Here is a 20221-nt window from a genome sequence, read left to right as displayed (position 1 = left end):
ATTAACATAGAATATTCGAGTGGTAGCATAGATAAATAAACAACTTCGACCTTGAACTGTCATGACGTCATTGGCCGAGATGCAAAAAAAGGAATTCGGATTCGGGGGAAAATGAGGGGCAACGAAGTCGCTATCGGAACTTTTTGAAAAAGTAAAAGATATGATTAGTAAGATAGAAAAATTGTATTATAAATAATGATATAAAGTTTTTAGTGCATAACATAGCGGAGCTATTAAGTATGGAATATTTGAATCTAAGGTTTAACTATATCTTTACTCCACTTGCCATTGAAATAGACCGTATAATATCATTCGACTTCATATCATACGAACTGCTTCACCGTTCTAGCTGTTCGTTTGTAAATCCTCTTCCTGTTAAAGTAAGACGTGCACAATTACTTGCTTCATTCAAAACCATCTTAAAACAACACTACCTTGCACTATGTTGTATATTCACGAGAGTTTAATTCAATTTTGTGTGTAAATTATATCCAATTACATACATACATATGTGTATGCCTTCGTACCTATATATCACTATATACTGTACATTATTATATTTTAAATATGTTATTGTTTCACTGTTATATATTGTTACCTCTGTTTCTTTTCTCTCAAGGTTGTCTGGAAGAGATCGCTGTTTTAGCGACAAGGCCGCTTCTTGTGCATCTTTCTTGAATGTCTGTGCGTGTGTGTTTGTGTGTGTGGGTGTGTTTATTGGTGTACGATAAAGAGTAATTTAATTTCATGATACGTTATGTTCATTTACTTACCGGACATCAAATTTTTGTTTAGCATTATTTTAAACTGATACAGTCTGTCTGTTTAAGCAACTCTTCTCAAACTTTTAATCTATACTAATATTCTAAATGCGAAAGTAAATCTGTCCGTCTATCGATCTGTGTGTCTGTTACGCTTGTATGGCTACACTACGGACTGAATTTTTTTGAAATTTTGTATGAAGCAAGCTTGAACCCCAAGGAAGGTCATAGGTTACATCGACTCGGCCGGGAATCGTGCCCGGGACCTCGGAGGCGTACCCATGGAAACCGGTGTAAACACTACTCGACCACGTCTGTCTGATTTGTGCATATTTTAATTATCATAAAACGATAAAAATATCAAGTTTAAGATGATGTGTTGTGGTAAGTAGTGTCGATCGAATTTCCGACTGATTCGAGTACCTTTTTATTGATTTTGTTCTTCCAGGTATTACAAGTTATAAAACGAATTCTCCTCCGTGGTCGAGTAGTGTGTACACCGGTTTTCATGGGTCTGGGTTCGATTCCCGGCCGAGTCGATGTAAAAAAAGTTAAATAGTTTTCTATGTTGTCTTGGGTCTGGGTGTTTGTGGTACCATCGTTACTTCTGATTTTCCATAACACAAGTGCTTTAGCTACTTACATTGGGATCAGAGTAATGTGTGTGATGTTGTCCAATATTTAAATTCTATTTACTGGAGATCCTCGCATAAAAATATATCGAATAGGCAGGCAATACCATCGATACGTTTTTGCCCAAACTCACCATAATTAAAAACGAAATCACTTTATTGAAATCATATCGAAGCGTTATAGATAACGTTCACCCATTAAATTATACTAACCGACGCTCCAGTTACGGTTCGGTCAAACTTTGATCGATATATAATCAAAATAATATCATAACCTTTGTAAATAACCAGAATTGCCCCCAGTTTTTCAATGTAGTCACTTGTATTTACATTGTTATCTGTCAGATATACCAGACGACAGAGAAATGTACTCATACGTGCAAACAGGTGCACATGAAAGCATCCTCACACGCACGAACGCACACTGTAACATAGCATATAGAGATACGCACTCACACCAAAAGAACAACACTCACACTAAGACACAGCATACATACATACATTTAAAAAAACGAACGTCTTTCAAATTGTAACTTTTTTTTATTGATTTAAAAAAAAAGATTTAATACATTACAGGGTTCAGTGTAATAGTTTTTTTTTAGTATTTATAAATAATTTTCTATATAAAAAGTTTGGAAATAAATTAAATATAATAACATCTCTCACGGCTTATATATAAATTAACCCATTTAAAAAGTCATTAGTGTCAATTTCATCAACGCATTCTTAATATACTTTTGGTTAGATAATCATTATTGTAATGGCGTAATTTTGACTTTTAATTCTATTTACATCCGTTCAATGATAAGACTAATTTTGCTAGTGATTGACCTTGAGCAAAATTTGCCTGAGTTACGTAACCATATTTTCTAATTTAATATATAAAAACGCATAAATTTACTTGTCGATAGGTATTTGTGCAATTTTTGCGTGTTTATATAGATACCACCCATCAGCACTCCCAGCACTAGTTCTGTTCCGGTTTAAAGGTAACCATGGGGACATAACAACTATGCTGCCAAGGTTGGTGGCGCATTGGCGATGAAAGGATTGGTTAATATTTCTCACATCGCCAACGTTTATTCGCAGTTATTTTGTTCGTTAGATTAACAGTTCTATATTTGAAAAAGTATTGGGTTTCCTTATTCTACTATCTTATATATTAATAGCGAAGCCGATTTTTGTCCCAATGATTGGACGATAGCTGAACATAAAAATTCGTTTACGGTCTCATTTTGAAAAATTAAAGGATTGCAATTTACTAAATTGTTACGATTTAACAACGACCTCCTCGACGACCTCCGTGGTCGAGTAGTGTATACACCGGTTTTCATGGGTACGCCACTCTGAGGTCCCGGGTTCGATTCCCGGCCGAGTCGATGTAGAAAAAGTTCATTAGTTTTCTATGTTGTCTTGGGTCTGGGTGTCTGTGGTACCGTCGTTACTTCTGATTTCCATAACACAAGTGCTTTAGCTACTTACATTGGGATCAGAGTAATGTATGTGATGTTGTCCAATATTTATTTATTTATTTATATTTATTTAACAAGGAATTAAATTTAGAGAGCGGAAAAGAATTACGGATCACAAAAATTAAAGTAAATTATTTTCGACAAACTCCAATTCTAAATAAGCTAATGTATACTATTTGACATTAAAAAATTCCTTTAAATAATGTTTCATAATTTTGGCGCCAAATTTAGATGAGTGACTTGAAGTTTACAATGAAATGAAATGACAATAACACCTGTCATCAAAAAAACTTGAATAAACGCGATGTTTCGCGGGAGACTCTTTTTTTATGATATCGGTAGGCGGACGAGCAAGTGGGTCACCTGATGGTAAGTGGTCACCACCGCACATAGACAATGGCGTTGTAAGAAATGTTAACCATTCACCAATGCGCCACCAACCTTGGGAACTAAGATATTACGTCCCTTGTGCCTGTAGTCGCACTGGCTCACTCACCCTTCAAACCTGAATTAAAATACTAAATACTGCTGTTTGGCGGCAGAATATCTGATGAGTGGGTGCTACCTACCCAGACGGGCTTGCACAAAGCCCTACCACCAAGTAAATCTACAAATTTTACTAGTACTACTAATTTTACGACTCTCTAGAATCTTTTAAATATCTCTAGAGATTTGTATATGTGGGGGATTGTTATAACCTTAACATCATACCGAATGACACTTTGTATTCATTCATACGTTCATTCATTCAACGTAGTCGTTATTTAATTTTTTGATATTAATTAATGTTATATTCATCAACCGTGTAACTTAACATCAGTAGTCAATATTGCCATAAACTTACGTTCTATGAGGTACTTTAATGGTCGGAGGTATAACTCACCGATATGTTTGCTCCTCTATATATTAGTAGATCTTTTTATATATTATACTATTAGGAAAATAGGATATACAGAAAATATTTTTTGGATGAAATAACAGTATTGTAAATATATTTATTTGAAAAGCTTAGCTAGCTTGAACTAACCGAGTTTATTGCCGTTTCTTCTGTTTCTGCTTGCTACGGTGGACGGCGGTATTGTTTAAATATTGACGATTCAAAAATTATTTAGTCTTTTTTATTTAAATATAAATATATACAATTCGAATTTCGGTTGCACAGCAAAATAAATGTCGATAGAATAAATCAAACCTACCCTACAACACTCACTATGACACGGTTGCTGCGCGATGCCGTTGAGGACATGCCCGGTTAAGGAGGCATGCCTCGAGGCCCGTACCATGCTTGCCCCAGGCCAAGCAGAACCCTCTCCCTCTCACTTTACATTTGTTAGATTTAATGTCGTCTATGGTAATTGACCATAGCCCGAATTAAATAAAAAAAATACGAGTTTTGAATTCCAAAATAAATTTCCAAATTGGTAGTTCCCAAACTAATAATTAATGGGATAAACGCGTTCAAACCGTCATTATAGTACTACTTAAGATTGAAAGTAACGCTACGAATTATGCGGAGTGTTTATTAGTAGGTTTTACTGAAAAGTACCGGCAAGATTCTAGTCAGTCCGAATATATTTCTTGTAAAACAACTTGTAGCACGTCTTGGGGATGATGATGCTCTCCTATGCCGTCATTTCCCCCTCTCCAGTCCCTTGTAAACACAATATATCTACCAAGTAAAATTTACGGTAAAAATCATACATTACGTTTGCGCTGAGGTACTTCAATGTTAGGTTAGGTTAACAAGTAATAAACGACGTACCCTACAATAATCTAAAAATAACATTTATAGCGGAAAACACACTTTAGCACAATTCATTATAAAATCAAGCGTTACGGTCAAATGAAACAACCCAAGGGCTTAATTACGTAATAAAAATTTATAAAAATACGTTTCTGTAAACCGGCGAATACATCACAATTGATGATTTTTGGATGGATTTCTTAACTAGCGACTCGCCCCGGCTTCGCACGGGTGCAATACCGATACTAAATATACTACATGATTAGTTTATATACAAAATAAGTACATAGCTTTATTGTCATTGGACAATACAAACCGCTATGTCTCTGCGTTTTAAATCTGTAATATCTCCAAAAATAGTCATTTAAACTACATGCTGTAAAAGGCCATATTGATCTCTATGAAATGCACAATGAATTTAAAGTACTTTATTAGATAAGGATTAATGTTGTATTGTTTTAAATTGCTTCGTAAATAAGCCACCATTTCTCGTAAAAAGTAAAGGATAAAAAATGGCTAAGCTCTCCCTAAGAGACAGACATATATAACATCACGGACTTTTTGTAAGACCTTTTTAAGATGTACAATACTGGACTACATTGATTTGACCTATCTCGTTGGTTTTAGCCAGCGTTTGCAATGTAAGCTCAAAAAATGTGTTATTTACGATATCAGATTAAAAACACTTAAATTATCAGTGTTTCTCTACTACATTATGCATGTATTATACATAAAAAAACCTTCCTCGAATTGAAATGCGTTATTTTAAAGATCTAAGCATACACAGGAACAGACAGACAGCGGTAAGCGACTTTGTATTACACTGTGTTATGAAGAAAACCAATGTAAAATAAATATCTTATCGTCTTTACCATAGAGCACGTGGGGCATGTGCCCCATCCTGAGAGGGCCCCGAAGAACCAACAATTTACCAAATTAAACCAAATAATATCTAGCTAAAAGGGCTAAAATTCATGGGCGCCCAAGGGCCCCAGTATAGCTTGAGACGGCTCTGATTGGTGGAGGAGATTGTCACGCTGCTTTCCGCCACGGCAAACAAGTCTATCCCAACCACAACAGAACAAAACCCAAATGGATTCGCGAAGTAATGGCATTTTGAACGTCGATGAAACTGTTACACGAACTTTGGAAGTAAAATTAAAGTGTATCTGAGTAGTTTAGTGGAATGGTGTTGTATTATAAATAAAGATATATTTGTCGAGAACTGTTAGTATAGCACAATAACTCTGAGCCATTAGAAAATCGTGTGCCGTACATAAATCAAAGGTTTGCTTATCTTTATTCCTTCTTCAATTGGAATAGACTATGTGGTACTCTTGGAAGCTCCTCAGGATGCGCAAATAGGTGTTTCTCATCAATAATACAAATATAAGATTCCTTCAAAATTGACTCTGTTCCCTCATTAAAGTAAACTCTTTGTTTAATACCTTTATATGCATTAACATACATTAGCAGCCTGTAAATTTCCCGCTGCTGGGCTAAGGCCTCCCCTCCCTTTGAGGAGAAGGTTTGGAGCATATTCCACCATGGTTCTCCAATGCGAGTTGGTGGAATACTCATGTGGCAGAATTTCGTTGAAATTAGACACATGCAGGTTTCCTGACGATGTTTTACTTCACCGCCGAGCACGAGATGAATTATAAACACAAATTAAGCACATGAAAATTCAGTGGTGCCTGCCTGGGTTTGAACCTGAAATTATTGGTTAAGATGTACGCGTTCTAACCACTGGGCCATCTCGGCTCTTAAACCTTAACACCTTTGCAATTGAAATAAAAATGGCGTTGAATGTATGTGAGGTTAACAATTAACACCAATTATCCAAATAAACATTTTAAAGTCGTTAATTGTTCATAAAAACAGGCCACGCTGGTTACGTAAATGCATAATAGATTTTGTGAGATCCTGTCTGAATTTCTTCCATGGTAGTAAATCTTAAGGACAGTCGGTTGCGTCAGGTGTGCAAAACAATTGCAATCTCTATTTCTGAACATACGAGTACAACTGCTATACTGCTCTCCAGCGCCCGAGAGTGTGAACTGCCAATTTCTAAACTGCTGCTGAGATATATTTGATTGAATCCAAAAACGTTCACTTGCTAATATATGGACCAAGGACTCTAGGATCGGATAGGAAGTAGAGATAAAATTTGAATATCAAGTTTCTGATCATACGGTCTTCCCTCTAAGTAACCTGTTCTGAAAGGCGTATAAAAGGATCTCCTCCTTTATTAATGTATTTTTTGCAAATTATTTAAATTGGCAAAGTTTTTATTTATTTATTTATTTGGGAAGCCAACGTGATAAACAAAGTGTCTAATTCTACATATACATCCAGTCTTAAAAAATATTACCATGTAAATTACTCTTACAGGCTAACTCATGATGAGTAAGACAAAAAACAAAAAAAAGTAAAGAAACACAAAAAACACTACTGTGCTTATTAAAGAACAAATAAATTACAAACACAAAAAAAAAAAATAAAAACATTATAAAGTAAACAATTAAATATATCTGTGACATTTTATCATAGAAACGGATACCTGATCCTGTTTACCGTTGAAGAGCCACTGGTCAAAAATCTCTCACGTCAAGAACGGTTTGTTTACAATTCGAATACACTTCTAACAATGACATTATTAAACTGTTACCCGAGAATACATTACACTCTGTAAAGTCGGTTAAAAACAACAGCATAACGATTTTTATTACCGGAAGAGTAATTATGTTGTACGATGTCGGGACGATCGTCATGTGCGTGATTGTACTGATGTAAAGTTTTTTTTTAATGGCATGAAATAATTTTAAGTATTTAAAATAAGAACTAATTTATTTTTAAAAATCGAATTTTAATGTAAAGGGATTTCACAAATAACAATCTGAGTATAGCCCGGTCCAATGTAAGTAGGAAAAAAGATAAACAAACCTTAGATTTACGTATTTCATGCGATTTGCTAATAACTCAGCTATATTGTGTACTACTAAGGGTTAATGATTAATATATGTTTATTTAGAATACAAGTCTATTACACTTAACTACTTATATCAACTTTAATTTCTCTTCCAAAATTCCGATAACAGTTTCGTCCTTAGTGAATATCATAGATTCAAGCTTTCGACCAATGATAACGCATCAATTTGCTGTCAAATGTTGTATATTTGACTTTTTTCTTGTTATGGTTGGAATAGGGAATAGATTTGTCCTTATAATGACAAATTTGGCCCATTTCGATGTTTGATTAGATTTCTATGTATTTAAAATACTGATTTACGAACCGAATCGATTATGAGACAGGTCGGGGAAGATATGAGATATGTATTTTTGTATTGTGACTTAATTAAGTAAATTTAAGTAATGAATTTGAGTAACCATATAGAACATGTGTGACTTTTTAAACAATATAATGATGTAATTTCGAAACAATATCCGAAAAAAATATTACTTTTGGTCGTGGACATCGAAAGTAGTGGTTTACAAGGTGGTAAGGCTTTGTGCAATTTTGTCTGGGTAGGTAACATACACTCATCAGATATTCTGCCGCCAAACTGCAGTACTTGGTATAATTGTGTATCAGTTTGAAGGGTGAGTGTGCCAGTGTAACTACAGGCACAAGAGACATAACATCTTAGTTCCCAAGGTCGGTGTATTAGCGATGTAAGGTATGTTTAATATTTCTGACAGCACCAATGTTAGGGCGGTGGTGACCACAGCTGTTGTGGTAGGAATGGTGATAATTTGCCGGCATATCTATTACATAAAAAACAAGAAGTAGCTATTAACTTAGAAACATCCATGTACAAAGAAAAATTATCTAAAGAGAAACTGTTTAAATATTTTGTCAAGCGTAAAGTTTAATTTATACGGAACCCAATAAATTACACGTTTCTTTTCACGTTTTCGTTAAATGCGGAAGACAATAAAATAACACCACTTATGTAGATCTAGTACTTATATTTGAAAACTATATCTAGAACTATATCAGTGACACCTCAAGTGCTTATATCAAAGATTGCTGAACGTGTTTTTTCTGGAAAAAACCGGTTTTTATTTATCTTATCTGAAACGTATCTTTAATCGATACATCACATGGCTTGAGTGCTTGTGAGCATCCCTCGTAAACGCTATTTAAAACAGTCTATCTAGATATGTACCACTTGAATACAAATCTTGTTGTTACTACTAGACAAAGCAATATAGCGGAAATCTTTATTTTTAGAATTATTTGATAAGCAATGTATATGTCGATTTCGTACGAGTAAATTTCACAGAACTTTACAGAACTCAAAACATGTATTTAATTATTAATTTTTTTTGCGTAATTGTTTCCACTGGTGACAGGACGCCTGGTTAATTATTTTTTTTTAATTAATAAATAAATAATAAAGATACAACGTTACAACCACTCCTAAAAAATATTTCTTAGTGGTTACGTTTTAAATTAAATATATGTTCTAAATTTTAGTTTACTAGACTCAGTAACTTTGTATGTATTTAGACGGTCAAACGATTTAATGATTATGCATTTTAGACCTTAGCTTCGAATAACTATAAATAATAAACTCTATAAGAATATTTAAGCTTTATGTGACAACAAACAAACTAACAAAACGAGTAATAACTGAGCATTTTTACTTGAACTAGAATCAAAGGCATAATAAAAATTCATCCAAAATCTTATGCAGACTTGCAACTCACATTCGTATCGTGCTAAAATACAGTTTCTGTTAAACATAGGCGTAATACATTAATGACTATTCACAGGATATTAATCCTTAAATCGTTGCCAATAATAACTTATTTCGTCTGCACATTTATCCTTAAAACACCACACTGAAATTGGTGTTTTATTCTTATAGGCAAAGATATTATTTTCACTCGAACAACTGAAGCAACTAGTTGTAACCGGTTCTGACCAGTATTAACTGGTTAGGAAAGTACATTGAACCCAACTTTAAAGTTGAATTGTTTTGTTATATTTTCGCTATAATATAACCATAACTGTGTTTTAAATTATTTCAAAAATCAACAAATAAAATCGACTTCTAATAATTCTCCTAGAAAATAAATGCAAGATCTATAATAAAAATCTATAATAATATTATGATGGCTGAATTAAATCTGTCTTTCACGACCAAACTTATACATCGAATTTAATAAAATTAGGACAGAGGCTGATTCACTTTTACTAAGCATAACACCTGACGACCTTTGCAACGCGAACAAAGCCGCGAGCAACAATTAGTATGTCTATATTTGCGTTTGCTATTTCCCCTGTACGTACGTGTCTACTTGCATACATTCCGACTTACATAAATATATGAGCTGGAAAGTACGATGCCATATCGTATTTTCTATGGCGCTAGTAACATGATCTATTGAGAATTGAGCGCGTAAAGAATTATGAGCCTTATTGACAACGAATTTAGACGCAAAATTAAAATATCAAAACTATCTCCGCTTGACAATCTCATCTTACACTTAACTAGTATTGATAACATTAGTTATAAATGTATCTGATACATATTGAGACTGTGATGATCCGTCTGTATTATTGAGGGTCTCGTTGGTTTTAGTTTCGGAAGTTCAGCCTCAATTATCTGGTTCAGGACACTGACGAAGTTATTGAGATTTTGTGTAGAGAAAAAAGTATCAGCTCGGTCAGTGCACGTAAAGTCGTTGGTCTCACTGAACTCCTTTTAATCGTATCGGAATTCCAGTTCTGTCGGATTATAAGTGTGAGGGTAACTTGTACACATAGTTTTATATGTCCTGTTAAACGGTCAGTAGGACTTCATCGACATCATAATATAAGAGGCTGAGTATGTACGATTGATTACGCTGATCTCAGGAACTAACAGTCCGTTGAATATCCATTCTTGAAATGGATATTTTATTGAAATAAGTTATATCACGCTACGATACGAATTGAATTGAGAGCCAAGAAGGCTCAGTGGTTAGAACGCGTGCATCTTAACCGATGATTTCGGATCAAACCCAGGCAGGCACCACTGAATTTTCATGTGCTTAATTTGTGTTTATAATTCATCTCGTGCTCGGCGGTAAAGAAAAACATCAAAACATCTTGCAAAACCTGCATGTATCTGATTTCAAGGAAATTCTGCCACATGTGTATTCCACAGTCGGGTATCCTGAGCAATGCACTTCTCGGAGCTGTTTTGGTCTTTTCTAGCTTCTTCAAATATAACTTTTCCTTCAATTTTTAATATAATTTATACTTACGACGACATTCAAAGAAAGGGTGAAGGTTCTTCAGATCTAAGACTTGATAATTTTATTTAGATTGATAACGTTTTGTTTCTGTTATTCTTATTAATTGCTTTGATTAGTATGGTCTAGTTGCTTTTATGGCAAAGCATACTTAGGTCCTGATGTCGATGTCTGACCGATTTAGGACACAGCGGCCATCCTCAAGGGAGACTAACCAACTATTCAGGATATATAATATTGCATAAGTGTGCGCGCAAATACAAGTGGATTCTCTAATTCTTCACTAACATAATCCCATGGTGATGGCAAATCACGACCAGAAAGAGTTCAGGCGCAGTACTAACGGATCTATGTGATTTCCGAAGCACGATAGTGTACACTTCCAAATTCCAGACGTCTTGTTACTGAGAAATTTTCGGCAGTAGAACCCAATAACTTCTAACCTATTGCCTTTTTTCTAACCAATGAGACTAGGACCAACCTAAAGCTTTAAAAAACGTTGAAACCCCCCCCCCCCTAAAAAAAATGACACACTGAGTTGTCAATTTCCGTTATAATAATCTTTATGTCAAATATGGTCAATAGTGTAAATTTGGGTCATATAACTTTCATTCGTATCAGTATTCCAAACATGTACATTATACTTACTCGTAGTTCGTAGTAGCTTCCCGCCTCGGCTTCGCATCAGCAACTTCAAACCTGAGTTACGTACCTAATGTAAATATTTGTTATTTAATGATGACATAAACAATTAAACATACACCATCGTTATATATTCCTTGAATATTCTGACAGATATCCCGCACAGATAAAAAAAATAACCTTGCAAACCAGACAGACATATTAACCACGACAGTTAGTTATATTGACTGAGATTAAGTTATCAACGAAACCTAAGATAGTGAAAATCATTAATAAACAAAGGCCACCTGTTCTGGACATAGAGATTGACTATACCATATGGCAGCAGAAAGAACTAATATTATAAATACGCGTGAGTTTGTCTGTTACGGTATAACGTCTTAACTTCTCAACGGATCATCATGAAATTGATCATTGATCTTTTCAAGGGTTCAGATAAATACGTACAGTGTTTTCCAACCACAAGAGGACAATATTTAATTGTATCAAATTGACGCGAGATCCTTGGTATCCATTATCGAACACTTCCAAAGTTGTGATAAATGATCGGAACTTTGGAAGTTAAATTGAAGAGGATATTAATAGCTTTATTAAATAGTTTTGTTTTATAAATGAGCCGAGATGGCCCAGTGGTTAGAACGCGTGCATCTTAACCGATGATTTCGGGTTCAAACCCAGGCAGGCACCACTGAAATTTAATGTGCTTAATTTGTGTTTATAATTCATCTCGTGCTCGGCGGTGAAGGAAAACATCGTGAGGAAATCTGCATGTGTCTAATTTCAACGAAATTCAGCCACATGTTAATTCCGCCAACCCGCATTGGAGCAGCGTGGTGGAATATGCTCCAAACCTTCTCCTCAAAGGGAGAGGAGGCCTTTATCCCAGCAGTGGGACATTTACGGGCTGCTAATGTAAAAATAAAAAAATGTAATGTATTATAAATAATGATATATTAATTAAGAACTGTTAGAAGTGCACAGTTTGTTTATCTTAATTCCTTTGACTAGAGAAAATACTACACGCTCTAATTAATCCCCTGCCTCACACGAGCTGGAACTAGTTTAACTAGTAAGTAGGATCATATATTTGGAAGATTACAATATAAATTCTCGATGTGTCTATCTTTGATGTTTTTTATTTCGTTTAATTATGTTCAACTTTATTCATAATTGTTTAAGATTTCTCTTAGTATACGTTTATTGACCTCATTAATTGTATGTTACCTATTTGATTTTATGTATGTTAGTCTTTTTTTTTTAATTTTAATATCAGTGGAAACTTAGCTGATGTATGTAATATTGTATATTTTTATGCCGTAAGTTTGTTTCCCAAAAAAAAATAAAAAGTATATAAAGAAATGTTAATTCGGTAGAGACTACTTTTATCTACATTCAAAAATGCTTTTATGAGCCTTTTACATGAATATAGTTGGATGTTTTCATTCTTCCCGAATGAATGAACATAAAGTTTAGGGTATGAGGGACTCGTTGACGTTAAATACGCCGGAATACCTATGTACTTAAAAATTACAGTGGTAACTCTTTACATGGTGGTAGGGCTTGTGCAAGCCCATCTGGGAAGGTATCACCCACTCATCAGATATTCTACCGCCAAATAACAGTACACTGTATTGTTGTGTTCCGGTTAGAAGGGTGAGAGAGCCAGTACAATCACAGGCACAAGGGACATAACATCTTAGTTCCCAAGGATACGCATATCGTAACATCTGTGCTAAATTAGTTTAATTACCCTAAAGTAGTAAAAAAATCAATTAAGCTTTAAGAAAGACAAATCCCAAAATTTACTTGGTGGTAGAACTTTGTGCAAGCAAGTCTGAGTAAGTACCACCCACTCATCTCCTGCCAAGCTATATACTTTGTATTTTTATGTTCCGGTTTGAAGACTAGAGGCACTAGGGCACTAGGCACGTAACTGTTTAGTTATTGAGGATGGTGGTGCCACCATTGAAGATGTAAGGAATGGATTAAGTTTCTTGCAGCGCCAATTTTCGGTGCTGAAAACTTATTATCAAATTTATTTTTCACTTGCCCATCCGTCTGGAATACATTATACATAAATTTGGTTTCAATTTTACAAGAAATTCTACAAATTTTGTTCTTAATATTGGACAACGTATTAATATATTACTACGTTTACTCTGATCCCAATGTAAGTAGCTAAAGCACTTGTGTTATGGAAAATTAGACGTAACGACGGTACCACAAACACCCAGACCTAAGACAACATAGAAAACTAATGAACTTTTTCTACGTCGACTCGAAATCAAACCCGGGACCTCGTTTAATCGTTAACAAGTAGTACCATTCTATAAAACTTTATATCACTCTCGTGGTAGTTGGAAATTTACTCAAAGGTTTGATAGGCTGTTGTGACGCGTGATATACGCGTCAAACGTTATAGTTGGTAAATCATATCCACCAGGATATGATGAACTAGGCAGTTGGATCATACATGTGGAAGATTACAATAAATTCTCGATGTTTGTATCTTTGATGTATAGGAATGTTAATTCGGTAGATTTATCTACATTCAAAAATATTTAAACGTAAATAGTTTTATTTTGCGGTTCTTTTATATATAACCTTTTTGGGGTCTTTATCGTTTTAGTGTCAAGGATTATTGAGCAGCTTCAATAGGCTCTGAACGGAAAATAAACCTCACTTTAAATAAACTTGAAAAATATCAATGTTGTTTTAAATATTCTTCGGATTAAACGACAAATTCGGATTATATTACATGAATATCAGCGAATCTTCTCATTCTTCCCGTGTACCAACACGGGCTGCCACATATGTTTTGCGGAATCACGCGGGTCTGGCAGGATTACAGAATAGCGTGGATTGTACGTGTTGCCCCTTTTCTGGATTACTAATATGGATATTGCTGTGATTGTAAAATATAGTTTACTTGGTTCAAAATAAGCATTATGAGTCTTAATACAGTCCATGTTATAACCCGGAATCTAGACCAATTAGAACCACGAAAACGAAGTCTATTAGGCCTTTATTGCAATTGATTCCCGAGGTCTAAATGGGCTCGGCGTGACTAAGATGGTTCGGTTCGGTACCAAAAATCCCCAGTTATGATTGTAGTCGATGTCGTTTATTACCATTCCCTCGTGTTTTGCGGTGAGTTTCGAGTTACTTCTTACATAACAGCTCAACAAGTTTGCGCGCTTAAGTTGATATTGCTGAAAGAGACAGCTTTGTGATAGATTTAAACGTCACTCGTTAGGTATTTACATCTGGACTTGAAGCTGTGATCTTCGATAAGATATATACCACTTAGCCTGTACATATATAACACGGAGTAATGAGTTTCATTAATAAAATTATTCGTCTAAATAAATTAGATCAAAATTTAAAAATTAATAAACTTATATCTGTGTTAGAATCGATTTGGTATTTGCTTTTGTAATTTGTATATATATTTTGATATATAGCTGCTATAATATCATAATATATAAAAAGCTACATTTTGATAATTGTTATCACAAAAGTCGAACGAATCGCGATATTTTTTTTCTGTAGAGCCTTATGACATCTAGAAGAAAACAAAGAGTTAGAATAGCGTTCTAATTAACGTTGTATTGCCTCTCTTAAGACTCATCTTCTATCTCACTCTTTCACGTTATACGTCCTATAGTTTTTTCAAGCCATTTAAAAATACCACAAAACAATTACAATTAAAGGAAATGTACAGACAACAAAATAAATAATGGAAGCCATATTAACAAAAATAAGTAATATGAAGAAGAAAAAGGACAGAAATAGTGTATACTCTATGGTGTCGTGCAGTGACGTCACACCGGGCAGCCTCGAGGTGTGGGTTGAGCTGCCAGACGCGATCAAGTTCGACCCTGCGCTCGCGCCGTTTAAGCAGCTATACGAACAACATCATGGTAAGTTAAATTATATGTAATTACTTATAGTTATAGAAATTTAAGTAGTGAGCATCATGTACAATCTGTCAAACTCCAACCACAAGGGAAGCGAAGGCAAATAAACAATTTTGACATTGATTTAACGCGATATAATTGGTCGAGAGCTCGAATAGTCTATGATATTCATTATGGATTTGATTGCTAAGGCCTCCTCTCCCTTTGAGGAGAAGGCTTAGAACATATTCCACCACGCTGCTCCAATGGTGGAATACACATGTGGCAGAATTTCGTTGAAATTATACACATGCAGGTTTCCTCACGATGTTTCCCTTCACCGCCGAGCACGAGATGAATTATAAACACAAATTAAGTACATGAAAATTCAGTGGTGCCTCCCTGGGTTTGAACCCGAAATCACCGGTTAAGATGCACGCGTTCTAACCACCGGGCCATCTCGGCTCTTGAATTTTATTATATATCAATACTAAATACAAAGCTGGTATATGACCCACATATATACTTGACGATGTACTGTTAAATATATCTGTAAACGCCTGAACTAATAACGAAAACAAACGAACAGACGTAAATGGACGTGCTATATCTACTCAACATAATATTGTTTGAATAAACATCTATAATCGTGTTTAACTGAAATAAAAACAATATATATCGTTCCTTATTACTTATAACCCATTATTACACTGGCTCACTCAATCAAAACCCACTGAAGTATTCCAATTTCACAGTCAGTCAAGTAATTCATGGGATACATTATTTGCAGCATTATATCTGCTGCTCAGGGTTAGAAGGTTGGTCGTGTTATGTTGTGTTATGGAAAACACGAGGGTTTGCAGTTTGTAAGAGGCTCTTGGTTCTTGAGATTGTCACATCCAAAATCGATCATATATGTTGATTTGCTTAGTGTTTTTCCTGTTAGTGTCTGATCATATATTCTACTGCCAATCAACAATTCTTAGTATTGTTGTGTTCAGGTCTGAGTAAGCCAGCGTAAACAACAAGGGACATAACATCTTAGTTTCCAAAGCAATATAAGAAATAGTTAAAAAATCTTTCAACGCCTATGGGTGCCCTCTTACTATCAGGTAGAACATTTGTCCATCCGCCAACCAATGGTATAAAATAAAAATCACCTTTCAGCCCTCAAATCTGTCCAAATATATAGATATAATTAGCGGGATATAGTGTAATATATAATGTTACAGGTAAACTAGAATCACGAGAGGAGATTTCCGAAGGCGACCGTAATATATTCAATAGAAAGATATCGGATGGCGCTGTCGGTGACGGTGATACGGTTGAGAGAAACATACATTCAAACAACAAGGATGAAAACAGGTGATTATGTTAGAGAACTTGTTTTTCGGTAAAAGTTGGCAAGGAGACTCGTCTGATGGAAAGTGACTAACACCGCACATGGCCGTCTGCATCACGCGGAAGCTTGCAGGTGCGTTCAGCCTTTGAGGAATGAGTTCTTGGTTCTTTTCTTAAAAGTTCCCAAGTCATATCGGTTCGGAAAAACCGCCGGGGAAACTTACGATGATAGTTAAAGGGAAATTCTTGTAACTATCCTTTTTTTGGGGTATTAGAACTTAGAACAAAATAATGTGCTGGACTTTTTTTACTGGTGAAAAGGAGATTTAATTGTATCGTTTATTTTGGATACGACGCAGTGTTAAGAGAATTCGACAGATTTTTCGCCCAATCCTCTGGTACAGAATAATTTGCTGGTAATTTCTTAGGTTCTCATGGCTTTTTTTTTAATTTATAGTATAGGCGAACGAGTATATTGGCCCAAGATTTCTTGTCTTTTGTACCTGTAGTTACACTAGCTCATTCACCCTTTATACGGGAACACATCAATACCAGTGTTAGAGAAGTCGGGGGATTAAACTACGCCCTGTTATATACCATGTCCGCGGGTACCAGGGCTCTTTATAAACTTATAAGACTGGGTTTGAGGGTAAGATGATCCAGATCATCTCGTCTCAAGCCCAATTTTCTGATTAAGGAAGACGTATAGAGCGTCATAGTAATTTGTGTGACAAAGCTCTTTAAGAAAAGAAAAAAATGATACAGGATTGATGATTATACTACATGCTATGTAAATTCTGTTAACCAGATCTTAGTATACCTATGCGTTAAGGTACAAATTAACCAAAAATGTAATGCAACACTAATTCTACATTTGGGCAAAGGTTGGCTGCAATATGGAACCAACCTTTGCCCATTCCATCATGCTACCTTACTTTATCAGCCTATCTACACAGCGAAGATATCTGGAGAAAGATATAAATATACTTTTTTAAGTTCACTAAAAATACATTGCTACCTTGAAGTCTTATACGTCCTTCTTTACATAATTTTTCTGCCCTTAGCAATGTGTTCATACGCAAAGTATCATTTAACAATTATGATCCCAAATAGTTAACGAAACCTTTAGCGCTCTTAAAATGGATGTGTTAATGTACTTCTGTTAAGGGATCGAAGGGCATGGCCTTTATTTATATACTTGTTATAATATTGAACTAAATTTTTATCAAATGAGGTTACCATTAGTGTTATACTATAGTGTGATTTTATTAAACATAACCTTGTAAAATAACGATCCAAAAGTTCTTGTAAGAAGCCTACTTGAATAAAGTATATTTTGATTTTGTTTGTCTGAAAGAGTTTGCTATCTTAGCGTTAAGATCAACTAGTTATTATTTAAGTTTTACCACTAACCATCATAGAGCACAGCCTCAAGACATCTTTACACATACGCGACATCACAGTTGCCGAAGCTGTGCTCTCTCTGAGCGCGGAGCAGGGCCCCCTGGATTGCAGTGAAGTTTTTAAAATGTGTGGGACATTTTAATTTATATATGTATAAAACACTTGCCGTAATTTATATCATATACAATTTATAGTAAATATATTTTAAAAAAATGTATTTAAAGTCGATGTGGGTCACGTTTTACATTAAGACGACTAGCTCGAAGTCCAGCAAAGATCTGCTGATGTTCAGTAACAAAATAAAAATTTAAAACGCCAAATTTATTAAAGTAAAATGTAAAAAAGGCACGGGCGACTGTGAGACCGTGGGTGTTTTAAGCACAAAAAAAGTTTCACCACTAGCCAGTAAATAGTTTTGGTGTTGTAATCTCGAAATTACTGTTAAAAACGCTAAGTATATCACGAATTGTTAAAAAAACTCCGTTTGTCTGTCTTCAACCCTTTCACGGCTAAACCACTGAACCGAACTTATTGAAATTTCGTATGAAGCAAACTTGAACTCCAAGGCTGACTACCAGCCCCTAAAACGGTACGAAGTTGCAGAACACAACTAGTATATTTATATACAATTAACCACATATAACTGTAGTTTGAAATCTTGTCATTACTGAACTTAGTTTAAATCAAATAAAATCAAGATATACTTTATTCAAGGCAGATTTTATAAGCACTTTTGAGTCGTCATTTTAAAAACTATTTTAAGTGAATCTACCACCGGTTCGGAATATAAATTCTACCGAGAAGAAGCCGCAATAATCTCAGTAGTTACTCTTTTTTAACATTTTAAATACAAAATCATGTTAGCCAAATATAGTCATATATGTATGTATATATTTATGATATATATCCTGCCTGGAAGTCAACAAGTATTAGCTCCGCGCTCGTTTTTCATCTATATAATCCTGTATGAATAATATGCTTTTTTTATTGATGGATTGGATTATTCTTTAAGGTAAATATTAAGTGAGCCAGATATCCAGGACCGGATTAATAAAGTCGGGGATCTGGGTTAGACTCGTCTCCTTGCATATTTACCCATTTCTAACTTCTTAAAATATATTTGTCTATTACTTAGACACTGGAGTCCGATACCGGACTCAATTAAAACAAAAATTTACTTCAAAAACTAGTATAATATTGATGTTCTTCGTTGGCATAAGAAATTGAACAAAAAAACAAAAGAAAAAAACAGCACACTCGCTTTGACACATTATTTTTTATAAATGTTGTAAAAAATGTTTAATTATATGGCAAATAATGTTATTTAAAATTAAATTAATTATCTGTATTATACATATATACATCTAAATTAAAATCGAAATCGTAGGCGCGAACAATTTTTTTTTACTACAACGCTATGTAACCTTTATGTTAAATTAAAGATGTTTTTTACTATATATATATCAGTATACTATGATCAGATTTGTAAAGGAGCGACGTTTGGTATCAGATTCATTAACAATGAATTACAAAACATCTCATCTGGGTACCACTATCTTTCAGGGCGTCACGGTAGCATGCGAAAGCGATCCCGTGGTGCCCGCCGAAAAGACGGAAAGGGTACCGCTGGTTTTTTAGTGGGTATTCCGTTGACCGGGGCGCACTCGGCGCCCTGGACATCGGCCAGTCCCACATACCCCTACTTCCATCATTTGGGGGGTAAGGGGTTTTTCCAGAGAAAAAAGGGTACCACTTTCTTATCAAATTTTCTTCCGCCAAACGGTTTGAAGGGTGACTGGGTCTGTGTAACTACCCAGGGGATATAACATCTTAGTTCCTAAGGTTAGGCGATGGTGACTACCACCGCATTTACCATCAGGTAGCCAATTTTTAATCCTTAAAAATCCTTATTTCTCTATAGGCCCCTAGGGGCCAGGGGCAGCAGCTGCCTAATGCATAATCCGGCCCTGAACACAAGGGACTGCTTTTTTCACTTAAGTTAATTTTGAAACAGTAACTACTCGTGACCGAGACATAACGGCGTCAAGATTTTTTCTTATCATTTTCCTACCCTTTC

General features: G+C 35.0%; 1 protein-coding gene across 3 annotated transcripts in view; it reads left to right on the top strand.

Annotated features, from left to right (window-relative positions):
* The window catches only part of LOC125074987 (P protein-like), a 64881-nt gene that overhangs the window by 14997 nt on the left and 29663 nt on the right, over nt 1-20221 (top strand). Inside the window, exons 3-4 of one of the 3 annotated variants that reach the window (XM_047686499.1) lie at nt 15320-15423; nt 16632-16764. In XM_047686499.1, coding sequence (XP_047542455.1) covers nt 15320-15423; nt 16632-16764 — 237 coding nt within the window. Of the gene's footprint in view, nt 1-15167; nt 15424-16631; nt 16765-20221 lie in introns of all 3 variants that reach the window. The other 2 variants (XM_047686501.1, XM_047686500.1) reach the window with 2 other exon arrangements.

This window comes from Vanessa atalanta, chromosome 29 (genome assembly GCF_905147765.1).
Source record: "Vanessa atalanta chromosome 29, ilVanAtal1.2, whole genome shotgun sequence".
Lineage (NCBI taxonomy): Eukaryota > Metazoa > Arthropoda > Insecta > Lepidoptera > Nymphalidae > Vanessa > Vanessa atalanta.
This window is presented reverse-complemented; position numbering and strand designations above follow the sequence as displayed.